Source organism: Trachurus japonicus, chromosome 16 (assembly GCF_045865225.1).
Source record: "Trachurus japonicus isolate A0001 chromosome 16, Traja_1.0".
NCBI classification, from domain to species: domain Eukaryota; kingdom Metazoa; phylum Chordata; class Actinopteri; order Carangiformes; family Carangidae; genus Trachurus; species Trachurus japonicus.
In genome coordinates, this window is record NC_140922.1 from 23,338,175 (window position 1) to 23,352,513 (window position 14,339).

The following is a 14,339-nucleotide window of genomic DNA, read 5'->3' on the forward strand; positions in this document are numbered from 1 at the left end:
ACTGGACCAAACCACTGTTCTAAAATGGGGGGTGTCGCTTATATTTCACCAATTGTTTATGCATTAAAACATTTTTGACGTGCTTTTAACAGTAAAAATGCATTAAAGTGTGTATAGAAAATTGAAATAAACACAGAATGGCTTTAATTGTTGCATCAATGTTGTTGTATGTATAAGGGACTTCCCGGGAACTACCCTCCGTCGGTTAAAGCTGCCAAGGCGTAAAATTGTATAATCTGGGTGTGCAGGAACAAATGTATAAGTGACCTAGACTTTTCATTCAAGGTGAGACACACCACCATACATTTAACAGACCTACTCTGGTTTGTTATCGGAATTACAAGCTGTTCTGCTCCGTATTTTATATTAAATACTTTCATCTATAGTGTGCATTAACCAGCAAGCTAAACCTTAGCCAGTCTGTTAGCTCCCAAGCTAGCCTTATTATGGTTAGCTGGGCTGTCAAACTCCCTAGTCATGTCAGACTGGCTTTGCAGCTGCAGTTTGTGTTTTGGCAAATGTTAACCAGTCAATTGCTAACGGAAGTCTAGTTTTTACTTGCAAAACCACTTCTAAATGCCACACACACTGACCAGATATGTTTATGTTTTGAATTGCTTGTGGTGAAAGTTGATCCATTACCTACTAGCAACTAGCCCACTACCTTATAACGTTAGAAAGCTGCCAAATCAATGGACATAAAGACACTAACTATATTGTTTAGTAACAAAACACAATGTGTGTTTATAGGCAATGTATAACTGCTGCTTTTGCTGACATTTCATTGCCAACACCACTGTCAACAAAGAGCTAGCAGTTATTGCAGCATGAGAAGTATGAGTGTTAGAAACGTGAATGAGAAGACTCTGCCACCTGTATAACCACTCAGCCATGCTGCAAAATTTGAACATTCATTATAATGTTAAGATGCATGTGTTATTACAGGTATTTTTGTATTCCCATGTGTGTGTGTGTGTGTGTGTGTGTGTGTGTGTGTAACAGCAGCCTCCATGAACAACTTGAATGATCCACCCAGATGGAACATCCAACCAGACCCCAGGGGCCGGGGGGCGGGGGCCGGTGATGGGAACCAATGGAACTACGCCCTGCTGGTCCCTATGCTTGGACTGGCTGCATTTCGTAAGTCACACGAGGAGATGTACAGTCTCAACAAGCTTTTTTGTGGGTGACATAACAGGCATAGGAGGAAAACATTTCACTGAATGAATGTATAGCTACTAATTGCTATATGATACTGTATATTCTAGGACTCCCCCAATCAAACATAATCCTCCTTCAGCGACAATCCTCTATCTGCAAAACCAGATTAAGATTTTATTGGCATGAAATGTCTATGCTCTAATGTCTGTTTTGTTTTTAATGCTGAGTCATTTTTATCCTCAGTTGATACCCTCACCATGGTAAGTGTGTTGACTCAGTCACAACTCCTGCAGTTGGTTTGCCCTTCAGGAGAAAAACATTACAGTAGATCATGGTGATGTAACCTCAGTATCTCGTCACTCTCTCTTGTGTTTACTACTTCCACCGACTCATCAGGTTGGATCTGGACCAGGGAATCTCAGAGGGAGATCCAGAAGGTCAAAACTCAATATGAGAAGGATGTGTCTATAATAAAAGGCGAGATGGAGGTACGGTACCGGGAGACGCTGACAGAGAGGCGCAGGGCAGCGGCTACACTTGAGCTCGAGCTGGAAAAGGAGAGACAGAGGGTGAAAGGGTACAAGCAGGCCCTGATCTCACAGAGCCAGCAGCTGATGGAAGAACGTAAACAGCTACAACAGGTTAAAATCTTTCATTGTCCTCTTTTTTTTGGCTATTATGCATTTTAATCTGTAACTTCTCTATAAGTCAAAGCTTTTTCTTCTTTCGTACAAGGAGCGGGAGACCCTGGAGGAAGAGAAGCAAAAACTGGTGAGGTCAGGAGCTGCAGGTGCTGTGCTGCATCGTGCCTTGGAACAAGAGCAGGACTGGTACAGACGAGCCTCAGCCACTTTGAAAGAGCTAGAGGGTCAGCTTGTGGAGCGCCAGAACGCCTACTGTTCCCTCATCCAGCCTCGAGATCAGAGACTTGAAATGGAGAGGAACATGCTCCTAAAGGTGGTCAAAGACCCAATCGGAGCTGAAATTGATCTGGAGTCTGATCTGAAGGATATTTTCAAGAGAGATAGGCACTGTGCGGACGTGTTAAACATGGACAAGAGGAAGAATGGAAGCCTAATGTGGGTTTATCTCAAGTACTGGCAGCTGCAGGTCACTCTCCAAAAACACAAGAAAGCTGAGGAAGCCATTCTAGGAGGGAAAATCCAGCCTCACACAGAGTGACACAAAAGACAAAGATCATGAGCTGGTGTTTGTGGATCAGGAATGGAAAATGCATGTACTTTTCACTGTGAGTAATTGTCTTTACTTGATAGAGATGTTATGAAAATAATACACAAGATTATTTCAACAAATTCCCTCCTGGATCTCAGAGAACAGGTTTATCAGGTTTACAATATTACCATATCATCAGAAACCCCTTATAAGACTCATTAGCTTTAAATTAACTCTGGGAAAACCTATAATGGTAAATATGCATTAGGATTATTAAAGTAATATCCATATTGGATACTCAACTGATGTTTAATGAGATATACAGAATTATTTTTGCCATTTATCCCCACATTAATAATGTAACTTACATTCTGTGAGTGCCATGAATTACTACTAGGTGAGTGTATTGTATGTCTGGACATTGACTTTGTTTTTAAGTTCTGTGTTGTGGGTATGAATTAATGGCTTGTGAAAATTGTTCATCATGTCCCAGGTGATATACACATTTCTAAAAAAAAAAAAATCAAACGAACAGGAAATCTTAAATAACATAATTTATAACTAGAATGGTGCGGGCCTCAACTAAATTGAAAATTGAATAGGTTCTTCCCCCGGCCCATGTCACATCCTACACCTACACTAATCCTGCTGACAAACAAACAAACCATGATGCAAACATAACCTCCTCGGTGGAGGTAAAAATATTATGTTAAACAAAAATAGGCATGAATCCAAATACGCACTGTCAGCACCTTGTTATGGGAAAGTCATTGAAGTCTATTATTTCTGTCTGGGATGTGGCTATAATATACTGATGGGGGAGAAAATTACAATGTAACAAACAACTGTAACAAAGGGAATTATTTTGTTTTATCAACGCTTCTGTCCACGGAGTTTCCTCCATCTGCATGTTGCCGTAAGAACTGAAGCTTATGGAATAGTTTGACTGTTTCTCATCACTGGTTTAAAGTTTGTAGTCTTCAGTGTGGTGCTGCGGGAGCCTCATAATGATCGTGGGGGAGAGTGGACTATTGCAGGTGCATGTGAATCTAAATACGAGAACAGAGCACAAAGTAGTGCTTAGTACTATAACATCTTATCAGAATAAAATGTCTTTCATTCACACCTCAAGCCTGTAGCGGAAGGATTGAATCTGTAGCATTTTTTATTTAGTTATCAGATCTTATTGCGCTGTTTTGTTTTGATACCCTGGTGAATAAGTGCTGGATGTAATGCCACTAACCACTGTGTGCAATCCCTCAAATACATTTTTTGTTTTAAAACTAAACCTGTGGGTTGCTTTTGTCTTTTTCTTGGAGTCTCAAGAGCAGAGGGGGGTGTCCTCATAATGTTTGGCCACAGAGGGGCGCTGCATAAATAAAAACAAATACGATTCCAACAGAAATACATACAAAGAAGGGACACTGCAACAGGTCCATTACAAACATTGCATTTATATGAAGTTATGTACTGTATTTATTTAATTTTATAAACTTGAATATCTTGCACAAGTGTATGCAAAATTTTCCACAAAAAAGTCCAGATGCATTTAATGTTTAGCATGGAGGTCACTGACAAAGACCAAAAAGTATACAGTAATCATGAGAGAACCAGCTTCAGAATATGTTCATATCTGGGTACTTAATACAGCATTTGATGACATGTTTTGCAAATTACAATGCAAATATTCCAACATTTTAATCAATAATTTAGTTATTTTAAAATGAAAAATAAACCAAGTGAATCTCTTCTATGTTACCACCTCTCTGTATAAGAATACTGGGGTTTTTCCCCATCTAAGATGGTTTGGAGGATACTACAGTTAATTTGATATACATGTAAACAATATTAATCAGGTTCACTTCATTAGGAGGTAATACTTCTTTAGAAGTTGCAGTTTCCATGGTTCATATAATTTCTAAGCTACTTTTAATTTACATATACCAGTATGTAAATTGTAAGAACAGACTACGTTGTGTATTCTCTGTGTTGTTATTTTAGAAAACCTTCCGCAGCACTTCCATCCTTCACTCCCTCCTCTGCACACGGTGAGAAGTCTCCCTCGGAGAGGACATCAGGCTCGAAGCTCTGAAGTTCACCCTGATTGGCTTCCTGAGGTCTGGAGTTGTGGCAGTCACTTCCTGTTTATCCACTTCATTATTCACCCTCTCTGATAAGGCTGGCTTCTCTTCTGTGCCGGCCTGATGCGGCTCGCTGGTGGTCTTGAACAAGGGGAGGTGGTGCTCTTTCATATCTTTGTTGTGACTGCCCAGCTTCAGTGTCTGGCTGGGATTCCTCTCGACCATGAAGTGGACCACCTGTTGCTGCTTGTAACCCTCCCTGCGAACACTGTCGGCCTCTGACAGTGTCAGCCTGGAATACAGCACACACAGCAGATTAATTATTCATCATGCCAAACTAAAATCTGCAGCTTTTCTGCTCTTGGTTGCATTTTTGACCACAATACATCATTGGTTAAACATTAGTTTTTCTTTACAGGCAACAACATGCCTCTGGTGATGTCACTGATCAGGTCAGTAAGTGCAACTACTCTGAGGTTTTCAACCTAAACAAAGCAGCACAGCAGCTGTTTTCACCTCTGTGTGTGAACCATTAAAGGAGGAAATAGGATTTGTCCACACCCCTTAATCTTCTGTCCCATTGCATCTTACAACACCACACCATACAAATCTACAAATGCTTTCACACTTCATATTGATGTAATAGAAACATGTGAAGGACGGTGCAGTATTGTCAGTACTGTATGGATTTATTAAACTGTAAGAATATTTCAAAGGAGAGAACAACCTACTTGTACTGTGGTCTTGTTTCAATGACCAGGCTCAGCCAACATGCTTGGTAGCTCTCTTTCTTCCACTGGTTTTCCTCGCGGAGTTCACAGTAGGAGTTGACCAGGTAGCAGCCTCCTCTGCTCACACAGTTCATGGTGTGATTGTGTCAGGAGCAGGAACGTTATCGTCTCTGAAGAACAAAGGTCTTTTTCTTTTTCTTTTTGGTTTCCACCTGAGTCCCACTTGATTTGAACAAAACTCACCAAGCTATCACATCATATGCTCATCATCCATTTGTGTGTGTCAGTGTACTCTGATTTGTGTGTGTGTTAGGCCCTGTCTTAAATATCAAGTCTTGTTTCTATTTTTACTCCTCTGCATCACATTGTAGTGAATGTAGTGAATGTCCACGCTTAAGGCATCCTGAAGGTTTGGTTTTCATCTGAAAAGGAGCTTTAGCTTCTTCCATGACGTCAGCCAACCAGATGAATCCAGGTGAAAGGTGAATGTGGATACCTGCTGATTTCATCCTCTCTATCGCTGAACTGGAAACATTTGTCTAGTTGTTTTACATATTTCTGGTTAAACCCCAGAAACAATATCAAGTTTTGATTTAAAGGGATAGTTCATCTTTTTGGCAAATTCATCTATTGCCATAATCCCTATAGTCATAGCAGTAGGCTCGTTATCTGTAACCATCGGTGCATGTTGTTTTGAGATCTGCGGGGCAGAGACGCAAGCTGCTCAGCGAACACAATAGAGATGAACAGTACTGGTGCCCTGTCCCTCATCAAACTCATCAAATACACAATCCAACAACTACAAAACGCTCACGTGGACAAGTTGTGACCTGCACGTTCACCACGCTATGAAATAATCATGTAACATTACGAGACAGAGTTGTTTTTGAAGCGGAGATGTTTTGAAGGACTGGGGACCCTGTACCGACCTGTACCCAAAACAACATGCACTGATAATTATATATAGGAATTATGGCAATGGGTAAATTTGCCAAAATGTTGAGCTATCCCTTTAAGAGTCAGGGTTAGAATTAGGTTTGTATTTGGGTAATGGTGGGGTTGAGCCAGGGAATGCATAGTGTGTGTGTGTGTGTGTTGATTGAAATATGAAATGACTAATCTGTTTGAATGAGATGTGCCATCAGAGTTAATATCCTCCCACTCCTCAGATGTCTCTCATGCTGCAGGAAGGAAACAGCTGAGGGCACTCACATCTCTAACTGACAGTTGTAATCCAACTCATTAACCCGAAAGCTGCGTCTGCGTCCTGAGCCAAATCCATGCTTATGTTTGTGAGAGAGTTAAACAGATCCTTTATGTTATGATGGACAGATATAAAGGAAGGTTAGGAGGCAGGTCAAAGACCTTGTTGTAATGACACCAGGGCAGATAAACATGTCATTAAAAGGCTGCATATCTAGACTTTCAAATCACTGACGAACTACAATTTTGATAAAACATTCATCCTACATTTCAGCAACTGTGAATTGCTTATTAAGTGCTCAGTGACTATGACTGCGGCCAACATGGGGATTTTGGCAACCTGCGTTTTTATCAAAGTGTGAGGGTGAAACTAAATCATGATGTGACGAGGCTGTGGAAGGTATGCTGGACACTCTGTTCCTGCGACACAGTAGTGAGTATTACACAACTTGAGTTTAAGGCAGAATCCTGACTAAGATGTTGCTGTGGCAACGTGAGCACACCTACAAATAAACAAACATCTCATCATGTTGAGAAGTGGCAATTAGTTTTCCATGTCAAGCAGCCAATTTACGTAGTTCATGCTGAATCTTAATATTTATAATTAGGAGTAATATTACTGTCACCATAATATTATAGGTTATCAGCTGCACAGAATTTACATTGGATATTTTATTTTCTGATTCCACACAGTTTCAAGTGACACAAGAACTTTTCTATAGCGTGACATCGCCACCACCGTGCTTCACTAAAGGGATGGTATCAGCCAGATGTTGGAGTTCAAGTTTTGTCTCATCAAGCCAGAGAAACCCTTTTCACATCCTGTAAGTGTGGTGAACTCAAAGTGGGCTGCTGAGATTAAATGATGGCTGATCTAATTTATTTGAAAAATGTAAACAAAGTACATACACAATTTTTTTTTTTTTTTTTTTAATATAATGAATTTATTGTCAAACATTCAAATATACAGTAAAGTCTCTCAGACTGGCTTCAGGTCTGACAAACAGCTGAAAAAAATAACAATGACGCCAACAAAGACTGTGTAGTTGTGTCTACCTTAAATCTTTGGGCTTTTTCTACCTAGACATCAATGATATCGTACAGTATGGTCACAGATAAGAGAACATGTTTCTCCTCTGAACCAAACAAGCAGATCTGCTTATGGATCATGTTTATGGAAATTAAATGGATCCATCAACCTCCTTGTTTGACTGGACATCAGTCTGGACAACATATGCTGTGGACTGTATCAAATAAAGTGTGTAAGTATATGACCGATGTATGATGTGGCAGTCACAGCATCACAAGCTGAACCAGGCTGGTCTCTTCCTGGATCTCTCCACTATCCTCTTGTCTCTGTCCTGTTCGCGTGGTGCCTCCCCCTCATACAGTACGACCGTCTCCACTGTTGAGGCCCTCAGCGGACCTCCTTCCATCGATTTAATCTGTTGACGGATCAGAGCAGTCTCCTTGCACACCTTAGCGTAGCAGAAGCCACACATGATATGTTTCTGCTTCAGGTGGCCACATTCTGGACACGGCTCGATGTTGGTCTGGAAGAGGAAGGCAGAGAAAGAGAAAGGGTGAATACTGTGGGTCAAGGAACGACTAACATTATGAGTCATTTTCTTTTAGGGCTCTTAAGCGATTTCTATGTGCATGACTGTGATCATTAAGACTTGTACTGATGTAATAAAATGGCAGTATGAACTATGTCACTTTAATCAAGTTGCATTTAGAATGTATGCTATTATATCTAGTGATAGAGGAATCAGCATCGATATTCATTCATACTGTAGGCTGCATTATAGTATTCCCGCAGTATATACCGCATGTATTTATACACTTAGGTCTACTGGACACTTTACCTTATGCAACCTGACAGGAAGTGGGTTTTCTGCTGTCATAGCTCACACACCCACCTCACAGTTTGACTGCTCACCACAGTTATACGCGGTGGTTATAGAGTTACTGTAGCTTTTTGTCAGCTCCAGCTAGTATGTTACACACTTTCACCACTCATCAAAGTGATATTCACTGAACTGCACTGCATTTTTTCTGTACCACTGTGAGTTAACTCTAAAGCACTTTCGATGTGTTAAGTTCAAATCATTGTTAAAGGACAGTTCAACATTTTTGGCAAATTCAGCCGTGTCTGGAATGAAGTTTCGGCTTTGCATTTGCCTCAAAAACAACTCTGTCTCGTAATGTTACATGATTATTTCATAACGTGGTGAATGTGCAGGTCACAACTTGTCCACAAGAGCGTTTTGGAGTTGTTGGATTGTGTATTTGATGAGTTTGATGAGGGACAGGGGGCCTGTACCGTTCACCTCCATTGTGTTCACTGAGCAGCTCACGTTTCTGCCCTGTGGATCTCAAAACAACAAGCACCGATGATAATTACCTACCCCTGTGACTATAAGGATTCTGTGGATAGGTGAATTTGCCAAAATGTTCAACTATCTCTTTAAAGGTATCCCAAGTCAGTGAGTGCAGACCATAGACTGTATATAGGTGCAGGCATTCAGTCCTCAACTTGAGACAGACAGCACTAGTAACTACTGTGTTGTATTCTGGTTGATGCCTCCTCAGGGAAATCCAGGGGGAGGTTCTGTTCATCTCTTACCTTGACTTTCAACAGTTTGCTGTCAGCTCTCCTCCTGGTGCGGTTGATCTCTATCGTGCGTCTCTTCTTGGGAGCTGCCATCCACAAGATGCCGTCCAAGAGGCCGGGGGGCTGCTCCGGACTCTGCTGCTCTGCCTCCAGCTCACCGTCCTGGTCCGCCTGAGGCTGGGGCAACTGGGGCAGGAGGCCGGGGCCAGTGACTGCCAGCGCTGGAGCTGCACCAAATGAAAAAAACACGTCGTTAATACCTTCTCAGTACTGTAACGTAACGTAACCAGTTCAGTCGGTTCAGTAGTGTTTGTTTAGCTACCGTCCGTCCGGTAAACTCAACTCACCCAGCTGTCGGTCCAGTCCCGCCGCCTGCAGGAGTCTGCTCTCGATGTGTAACAAAGAGCACCGCAGGCTCTGCACTAAAGCGGCTATATTCATCATTTCAGTTGTCTTTTCGGCACGTTTCCTCTCACTCCAACATGTCAGTCAGACAGCTCACGGTCACTGAGGTTTCCTACGTCACTACTCGGCGACAACACACTGCTTCATCTTCTGCTGTTTTAATTTCGGACAGACATGACTGATCGCTGCGTGTTACCGCCCTCTATCGGACAGATGTTCAATAACATTGATGGCACAGACCATGATAAGATTTAATAACTCAAAATAATGAGATACTTTCTCAAAATAATTAGATAGGCTACTAAGTCAAAATACACAAGAAAGTATCTCATTATTTTTTGACTTACTTACTCAAAATGATGAGATGCTAAATGAAAACTAGCTCAAAAATAATGAGATACTAGGCCTAAGTCAAAATGATGAGAAAGTATCTCATTATTTTTACTTAGTTTCTCATTATTTAAATATCTGTCAGGTCTTTGGAGACACTGGAACAGGTGTCTAAGTGTTTTAAATGTATGATGGTGTTTTTTTAATATCTTGTATATTGTATGTGTTTTTGTATTGTCTCCTTTTTATTTATAATGGACCTGAGTCCGTAATAAAGACGATCTATCTATCTATCTATCTATCTATCTATCTATCTATCTATCTATCTATCTATCTATCTATCTATCTATCTATCTATCTATCTATCTATCTATCTATCATTTTGAGTTATCAGTTCTTATTTTTTTCCCATCAAGTGGCAGAAATGGGCTTCCATAAACAGGAGTTCCCAGAAGACACAATAAAATCAAAGTCACAAGTTTTTGTTAGTTAGTTTTGTTTTTTGGTGTATGTAGCATGCTTTTCAACATTTTAGACTCGACTATATGCGATAATAACTTTCTAAACATCTTGCTAACACTTGTGCTGGTGGTTTGTGTGCAGTCTTCATAGGCGGCGGTGTTCACCACTCTGGAGTTCGTTTACAAATCTCCTGGCAACGCAGAGCAGAAGAAGAAGAACAAGATGGCGGAACGAGGCTACAGTTTCTCCCTCACCACATTTAGGTAAACTTTGTTAAAAATTATCGTTAATTTCCAAACACGTCTTGTCCCCACAGCTTGTGCTTGTTGTTATTGAATGCCCAATGGAAAAACGTTTGTGCGGTTTTTCTGCTGTGGTTTTAAAAGAAGGTTTTCGGAGCCGCCGGAGTTGATGCACTGTCATTGCCGGGTAGTGCAATGAATCGGCTAGCGTTAACTGTTAGCATGGCGGCTAAATGGGATTTAAAATGAAACACCGAGTGTATTTTCTTCCCTGCATATCCGCAATTACAGCTCATAGAATTGTTGTACATTGATATAATAACCGACCAGACCGCAACCGGGTGGTTTTTTACACATTTAGACACTGCTTTTGTTTTAGCTTGTAGTGCTAAGTTAGCTCAGATGAGTCAGTTGTTCTAACGTTTTGCTTTCAGTTTCGTGTTAGCAATTGTAAATCGTGTTCTCTAACCAAAGTTGTTATTGTTTCACCGCAATTTAGTAAAGTTCATTTATCGCACCTTTTTTTTTAAAGCATGGTTATGCAACATCCTATGTTTCTTCTTGCAGCCCTTCGGGTAAACTGGTCCAGATTGAATATGCCCTGGCAGCTGTAGCAGCCGGAGCTCCCTCAGTTGGCATCAAAGGTAGGAAGTGTTGGAAATCACAGGATCATCTTTGCCTGTTGGTTTTGGTTGGATTATATATTAGTATTTTCTTTGTTGTCCCTCACTTGGAACTGGCAGTGAGGCTTTACGAGAAATGTGGCTGTGTAAAGAAGTGCACCTTAAACAAAGCACACATGCATTGGTAAATCTGTCACAGCGTGGTTAAGTACGTTTTACCTTTTTCTGTCTGTAATATTTCCTCACAGTGGTAAAAAATTAATTAATCAACAAAAAGGGGCAATTTAACAGATACTGGTGGAGCTACCTGAGCTGTCAGCTGACTCCTAAAAGTCACCACATTACAAAAATAATATTGATTGTATTTGTAACGACACAAACTGTGATGCTCTTGATTTCCAGCTTCAAATGGAGTTGTCCTGGCAACGGAGAAGAAACAGAAGTCCATTCTGTATGATGAGCAGAGTGTCCATAAAGTGGAGCCCATCACTAAACACATAGGCATGGTCTACAGTGGCATGGGGCCTGACTACAGGTGGGCACTCTTTCCAGCAGCTTGCCTTTCTTTTTCTAACTTCAAACACAAAGTACTTATGTCCACATAGGTAAAAGTGAGAAAATAAGCTGCATTTAAGACTGGTTACTAGCAGCTAAAACAACATTATCGCTGCTTTATCCTGCCTATTATAAATTGATATATAGGTCTGTCATTTTTAGGCCATAAAGAAACAGTACATTATAATCCATTTTTGGAAAGCATATCATTTTGTTTTTGGAAAGTTTGTTCCACATTCCAGTCCTCAGATATTTTAGTATCAACCATTGAAAAACATTTGAAATTTAAGAAACTTAAATATCTTTGTGATTGCTACTTTGTAAAAATTGACAATTAGGTTTTGAGGCTGGGACAGTGATGGCTTCTGTTCATTGTGAGTGAGACCGCTGCTGTTCATTGCATGTGGGATGCATGGCTGCAATACCATGCATCCCACATGTATTGATTAGATGCCAGACACTATTTCAGATCTGCACTGAAAAACAATGCTTTGTGCTCCCATAAACACTTGGTGTTTGAGTATCATGCCTTTTGCTACTAATAACTTCCATATCCATGAGTTGTTTGCACAATATAAAAAATCAGGACTTTGTTGGCTCTTTATGGGAGACATCTAAAAGTTCCAACACAAAGTTTTTATGGCCACTTAACCTCCATGTATATCAAAAGCTTAATGAGTTTTCTCCTCTTTGCAGGGTTTTAGTGCGACGAGCCCGGAAGTTGGCACAGCAGTACTTCCTGGTATACCAGGAGCCAATTCCCACAGGCCAGCTTGTCCAGAGAGTGGCCTCTGTGATGCAGGAATACACACAGTCTGGGTGTGTATGAACTAAGACACATGAATACATATATTCCTTTAGACACTTCACTTTGGTCTTTCAGCCGTAGGATGTATTCAGTCATAACCCTTAATTTGAACGTGTCTTGTTTTCTCCTCCAGTGGTGTGCGTCCATTTGGGGTATCATTGCTGATAGCTGGATGGGATGAAGATCACCCCTACCTGTTCCAGTCAGACCCCTCCGTATGTTGTTTTCATGCACTCTTGATTATACTTGTCCTCGGTTACTGAACACATTGTTTACAGTAGTTTTATTTTCATTGTCTCAAATCTTTGTTGGCAGATTTATCCAGACATATTTCAACATTGCACCACTCATTTTTTATGTTGGATAAACATTTGCAATTATAATAATTTCAACAGATGTTGAAATGCATATAATGTCTGATTGGAATGTGCTCACCACTGATTTGTTCGCTGTAAGCCCACAGTGATTGTCATGATTATACTCAATTGGTGTGTATGTCAGAGGTAGAAATTCCTCACTGACCTAAGAGTTTATTTGTTTCTTCTTGATTTGCAGGGTGCATATTTCGCATGGAAAGCAACCGCCATGGGAAAGAACTACGTTAATGGAAAAACATTCCTTGAGAAAAGGTACAAGTTAAATGACAAGTGAACCATGATGCAGGCGGAGATGTATAAATGTGATATGATATGAACTGATGCAGACTGCAGATTAGTAGATGACCACTTTGTTTCCCATCTCCAGGTATAACAACGATCTGGAGCTGGAAGATGCTATCCACACAGCCATCTTGACATTGAAGGTATATTGTTGATTATTTAGATAAATAGTTGACTCTGTCTTTGCCGTTACACTGTTTCTCTCTTTTATCATGAGTGATTTACACGTCTCTTATTTCTGCCATTTAGGAGAGTTTTGAGGGTCAGATGACAGAGGAGAACATTGAGGTGGGGATCTGCAACGAGGCTGGCTTCAAAAGACTGACCCCAGCAGAGGTGAAAGACTACCTGGCTGCCATTGCGTGATCGTGCCCCACCTGATGACAAGGCTTTCTGGCCACATTTCAAGGCAAAGGCAGCAGCACAGTAGCCAACAGTCTCATTCCACATTTTTGTAAACTTTTTTTTTTTTTTTCATCTTTTCTGCCTCAAAAACATGGTGATGTTGCCCATCATAGCTTCATTAGATTCAAGGTTAATAAACATGACAATACCTCGATCTATTTACTTTAAGACAGAGCTTTTGTGTGTTTACAACTAAATGTTGCTGACACAGCTGTGTGGCCATCATATGCCAGACCTATGACTAATTGCTTTGTTGTCAAACACATGCCCTTTCATTGTGAAATGTGACCGCTGGCTACTGTGCATATGAAAAGGAAATGTGGGCTCTGATGAGCGAAGTCTGAAGTCTTCCATTGGATCCTTCACTTCTCTTCTTTCTCATGACTGTTGCAACAGCAGCACTTTTTGGCTTACAAATCAAGCACTGTGTTGATGTATTTAATCAAAAACTCATTGCCAAGTATGACCAATGACCTCTGGCACAAAAACAAATTCAAATGGTGTCAATGCTGACACCTATTAAGCGGCCACTAGACTGGGCCTTGGTCTCACATCTGTCTGTGGGTGATTTATTCATCCTGAACATTGACATGTCCCTGAAAACGTCCCCAAACTGTACCTCATTAGTGTCACTCAAATCTACCAGGAAGGAGAACAAACAAAAGGGAGCAAATGAGGAGGATACAATGGAATAGTTCGAGAGTTTGCCAGCAGGATCTGATTGCCTGTACAGCAGTTTTACAAAAAATGTACTTTTTTTCCAGGCTAGAAAGAATGCTAGAGTTTGTATTTTCTCTTCTGTAATCTGTCACGTTCAAATAAAAGATAATGACTCAATTCTGACTCTGTGTTTTAGATTTAAGTTTCTGTTTAGAAATAGCAGT

The 14,339-nt window shown here is 40.6% G+C and overlaps 4 protein-coding genes across 5 annotated transcripts; 2 read left to right on the forward strand and 2 right to left on the reverse strand.

Moving 5' to 3' along the window:
* Window positions 1-204: 204 nt before the first annotated feature.
* LOC146972442 (coiled-coil domain-containing protein 127-like) lies at window positions 205-3,622 on the forward strand. Of its 2 annotated transcripts, none has more exons than XM_085802662.1 (4): window positions 205-285; window positions 1,006-1,140; window positions 1,558-1,802; window positions 1,897-3,622. In XM_085802662.1, the coding sequence occupies exons 2-4, from the start codon at window positions 1,011-1,013 to the stop codon at window positions 2,341-2,343; spliced, it is 822 nt and encodes a 273-aa protein (XP_085658788.1). In that variant the 5' UTR covers window positions 205-285; window positions 1,006-1,010; the 3' UTR covers window positions 2,344-3,622. The 2 variants fall into 2 exon arrangements, with proteins under 2 accessions (XP_085658788.1, XP_085658787.1); XM_085802661.1 differs by having other exon boundaries at window positions 210-285; window positions 1,003-1,140.
* Window positions 3,623-4,081: 459 nt separating this feature from the next.
* Window positions 4,082-5,447, reverse strand: LOC146972443 (uncharacterized). The gene is made up of 2 exons (XM_085802664.1): window positions 5,147-5,447; window positions 4,082-4,707 (listed from the first exon to the last, which is right to left on the reverse strand). Exons 1-2 carry the CDS (start codon window positions 5,278-5,280, stop codon window positions 4,362-4,364), a joined length of 480 nt encoding a protein of 159 aa, XP_085658790.1. The 5' UTR covers window positions 5,281-5,447; the 3' UTR covers window positions 4,082-4,361.
* A 1,815-nt stretch (window positions 5,448-7,262) lies between these two features.
* mrpl32 (mitochondrial ribosomal protein L32) lies at window positions 7,263-9,496 on the reverse strand. The gene is made up of 3 exons (XM_085802659.1): window positions 9,314-9,496; window positions 8,979-9,193; window positions 7,263-7,902 (listed from the first exon to the last, which is right to left on the reverse strand). The coding sequence occupies exons 1-3, from the start codon at window positions 9,408-9,410 to the stop codon at window positions 7,651-7,653; spliced, it is 564 nt and encodes a 187-aa protein (XP_085658785.1). The 5' UTR covers window positions 9,411-9,496; the 3' UTR covers window positions 7,263-7,650.
* Window positions 9,497-10,362: 866 nt separating this feature from the next.
* psma2a (proteasome 20S subunit alpha 2a) lies at window positions 10,363-14,290 on the forward strand. The gene is made up of 8 exons (XM_085802663.1): window positions 10,363-10,426; window positions 10,973-11,049; window positions 11,431-11,563; window positions 12,280-12,402; window positions 12,525-12,606; window positions 12,947-13,020; window positions 13,136-13,193; window positions 13,300-14,290. Exons 1-8 carry the CDS (start codon window positions 10,386-10,388, stop codon window positions 13,414-13,416), a joined length of 705 nt encoding a protein of 234 aa, XP_085658789.1. The 5' UTR covers window positions 10,363-10,385; the 3' UTR covers window positions 13,417-14,290.
* Window positions 14,291-14,339: the final 49 nt, after the last annotated feature.

Excerpts from the sequence above, each read along its gene's own strand:
- LOC146972443 (XM_085802664.1), bottom strand. The coding sequence starts at position 5,280 with ATGAACTGTGTGAGCAGAGGAGGCTGCTACCTGGTCAACTCCTACTGT. Across the intron at positions 4,708-5,146 it reads GAAACAAGACCACAGTACAA|GCTGACACTGTCAGAGGCCG; the intron begins GTAGGTTGTTCT and ends GCTGTATTCCAG.
- mrpl32 (XM_085802659.1), bottom strand. The coding sequence starts at position 9,410 with ATGATGAATATAGCCGCTTTAGTGCAGAGCCTGCGGTGCTCTTTGTTA. Across the intron at positions 9,194-9,313 it reads GGGACTGGACCGACAGCTGG|CTCCAGCGCTGGCAGTCACT; the intron begins GTGAGTTGAGTT and ends CATTTGGTGCAG. Across the intron at positions 7,903-8,978 it reads GCAAACTGTTGAAAGTCAAG|ACCAACATCGAGCCGTGTCC; the intron begins GTAAGAGATGAA and ends TTCCTCTTCCAG.
- psma2a (XM_085802663.1), top strand. The coding sequence starts at position 10,386 with ATGGCGGAACGAGGCTACAGTTTCTCCCTCACCACATTTAG. Across the intron at positions 10,427-10,972 it reads TTCTCCCTCACCACATTTAG|CCCTTCGGGTAAACTGGTCC; the intron begins GTAAACTTTGTT and ends TTCTTCTTGCAG. Across the intron at positions 11,564-12,279 it reads GGCATGGGGCCTGACTACAG|GGTTTTAGTGCGACGAGCCC; the intron begins GTGGGCACTCTT and ends TCCTCTTTGCAG.
- LOC146972442 (XM_085802662.1), top strand. The coding sequence starts at position 1,011 with ATGAACAACTTGAATGATCCACCCAGATGGAACATCCAACCAGACCCC. Across the intron at positions 1,141-1,557 it reads GCTTGGACTGGCTGCATTTC|GTTGGATCTGGACCAGGGAA; the intron begins GTAAGTCACACG and ends CCGACTCATCAG. Across the intron at positions 1,803-1,896 it reads AACGTAAACAGCTACAACAG|GAGCGGGAGACCCTGGAGGA; the intron begins GTTAAAATCTTT and ends CTTTCGTACAAG.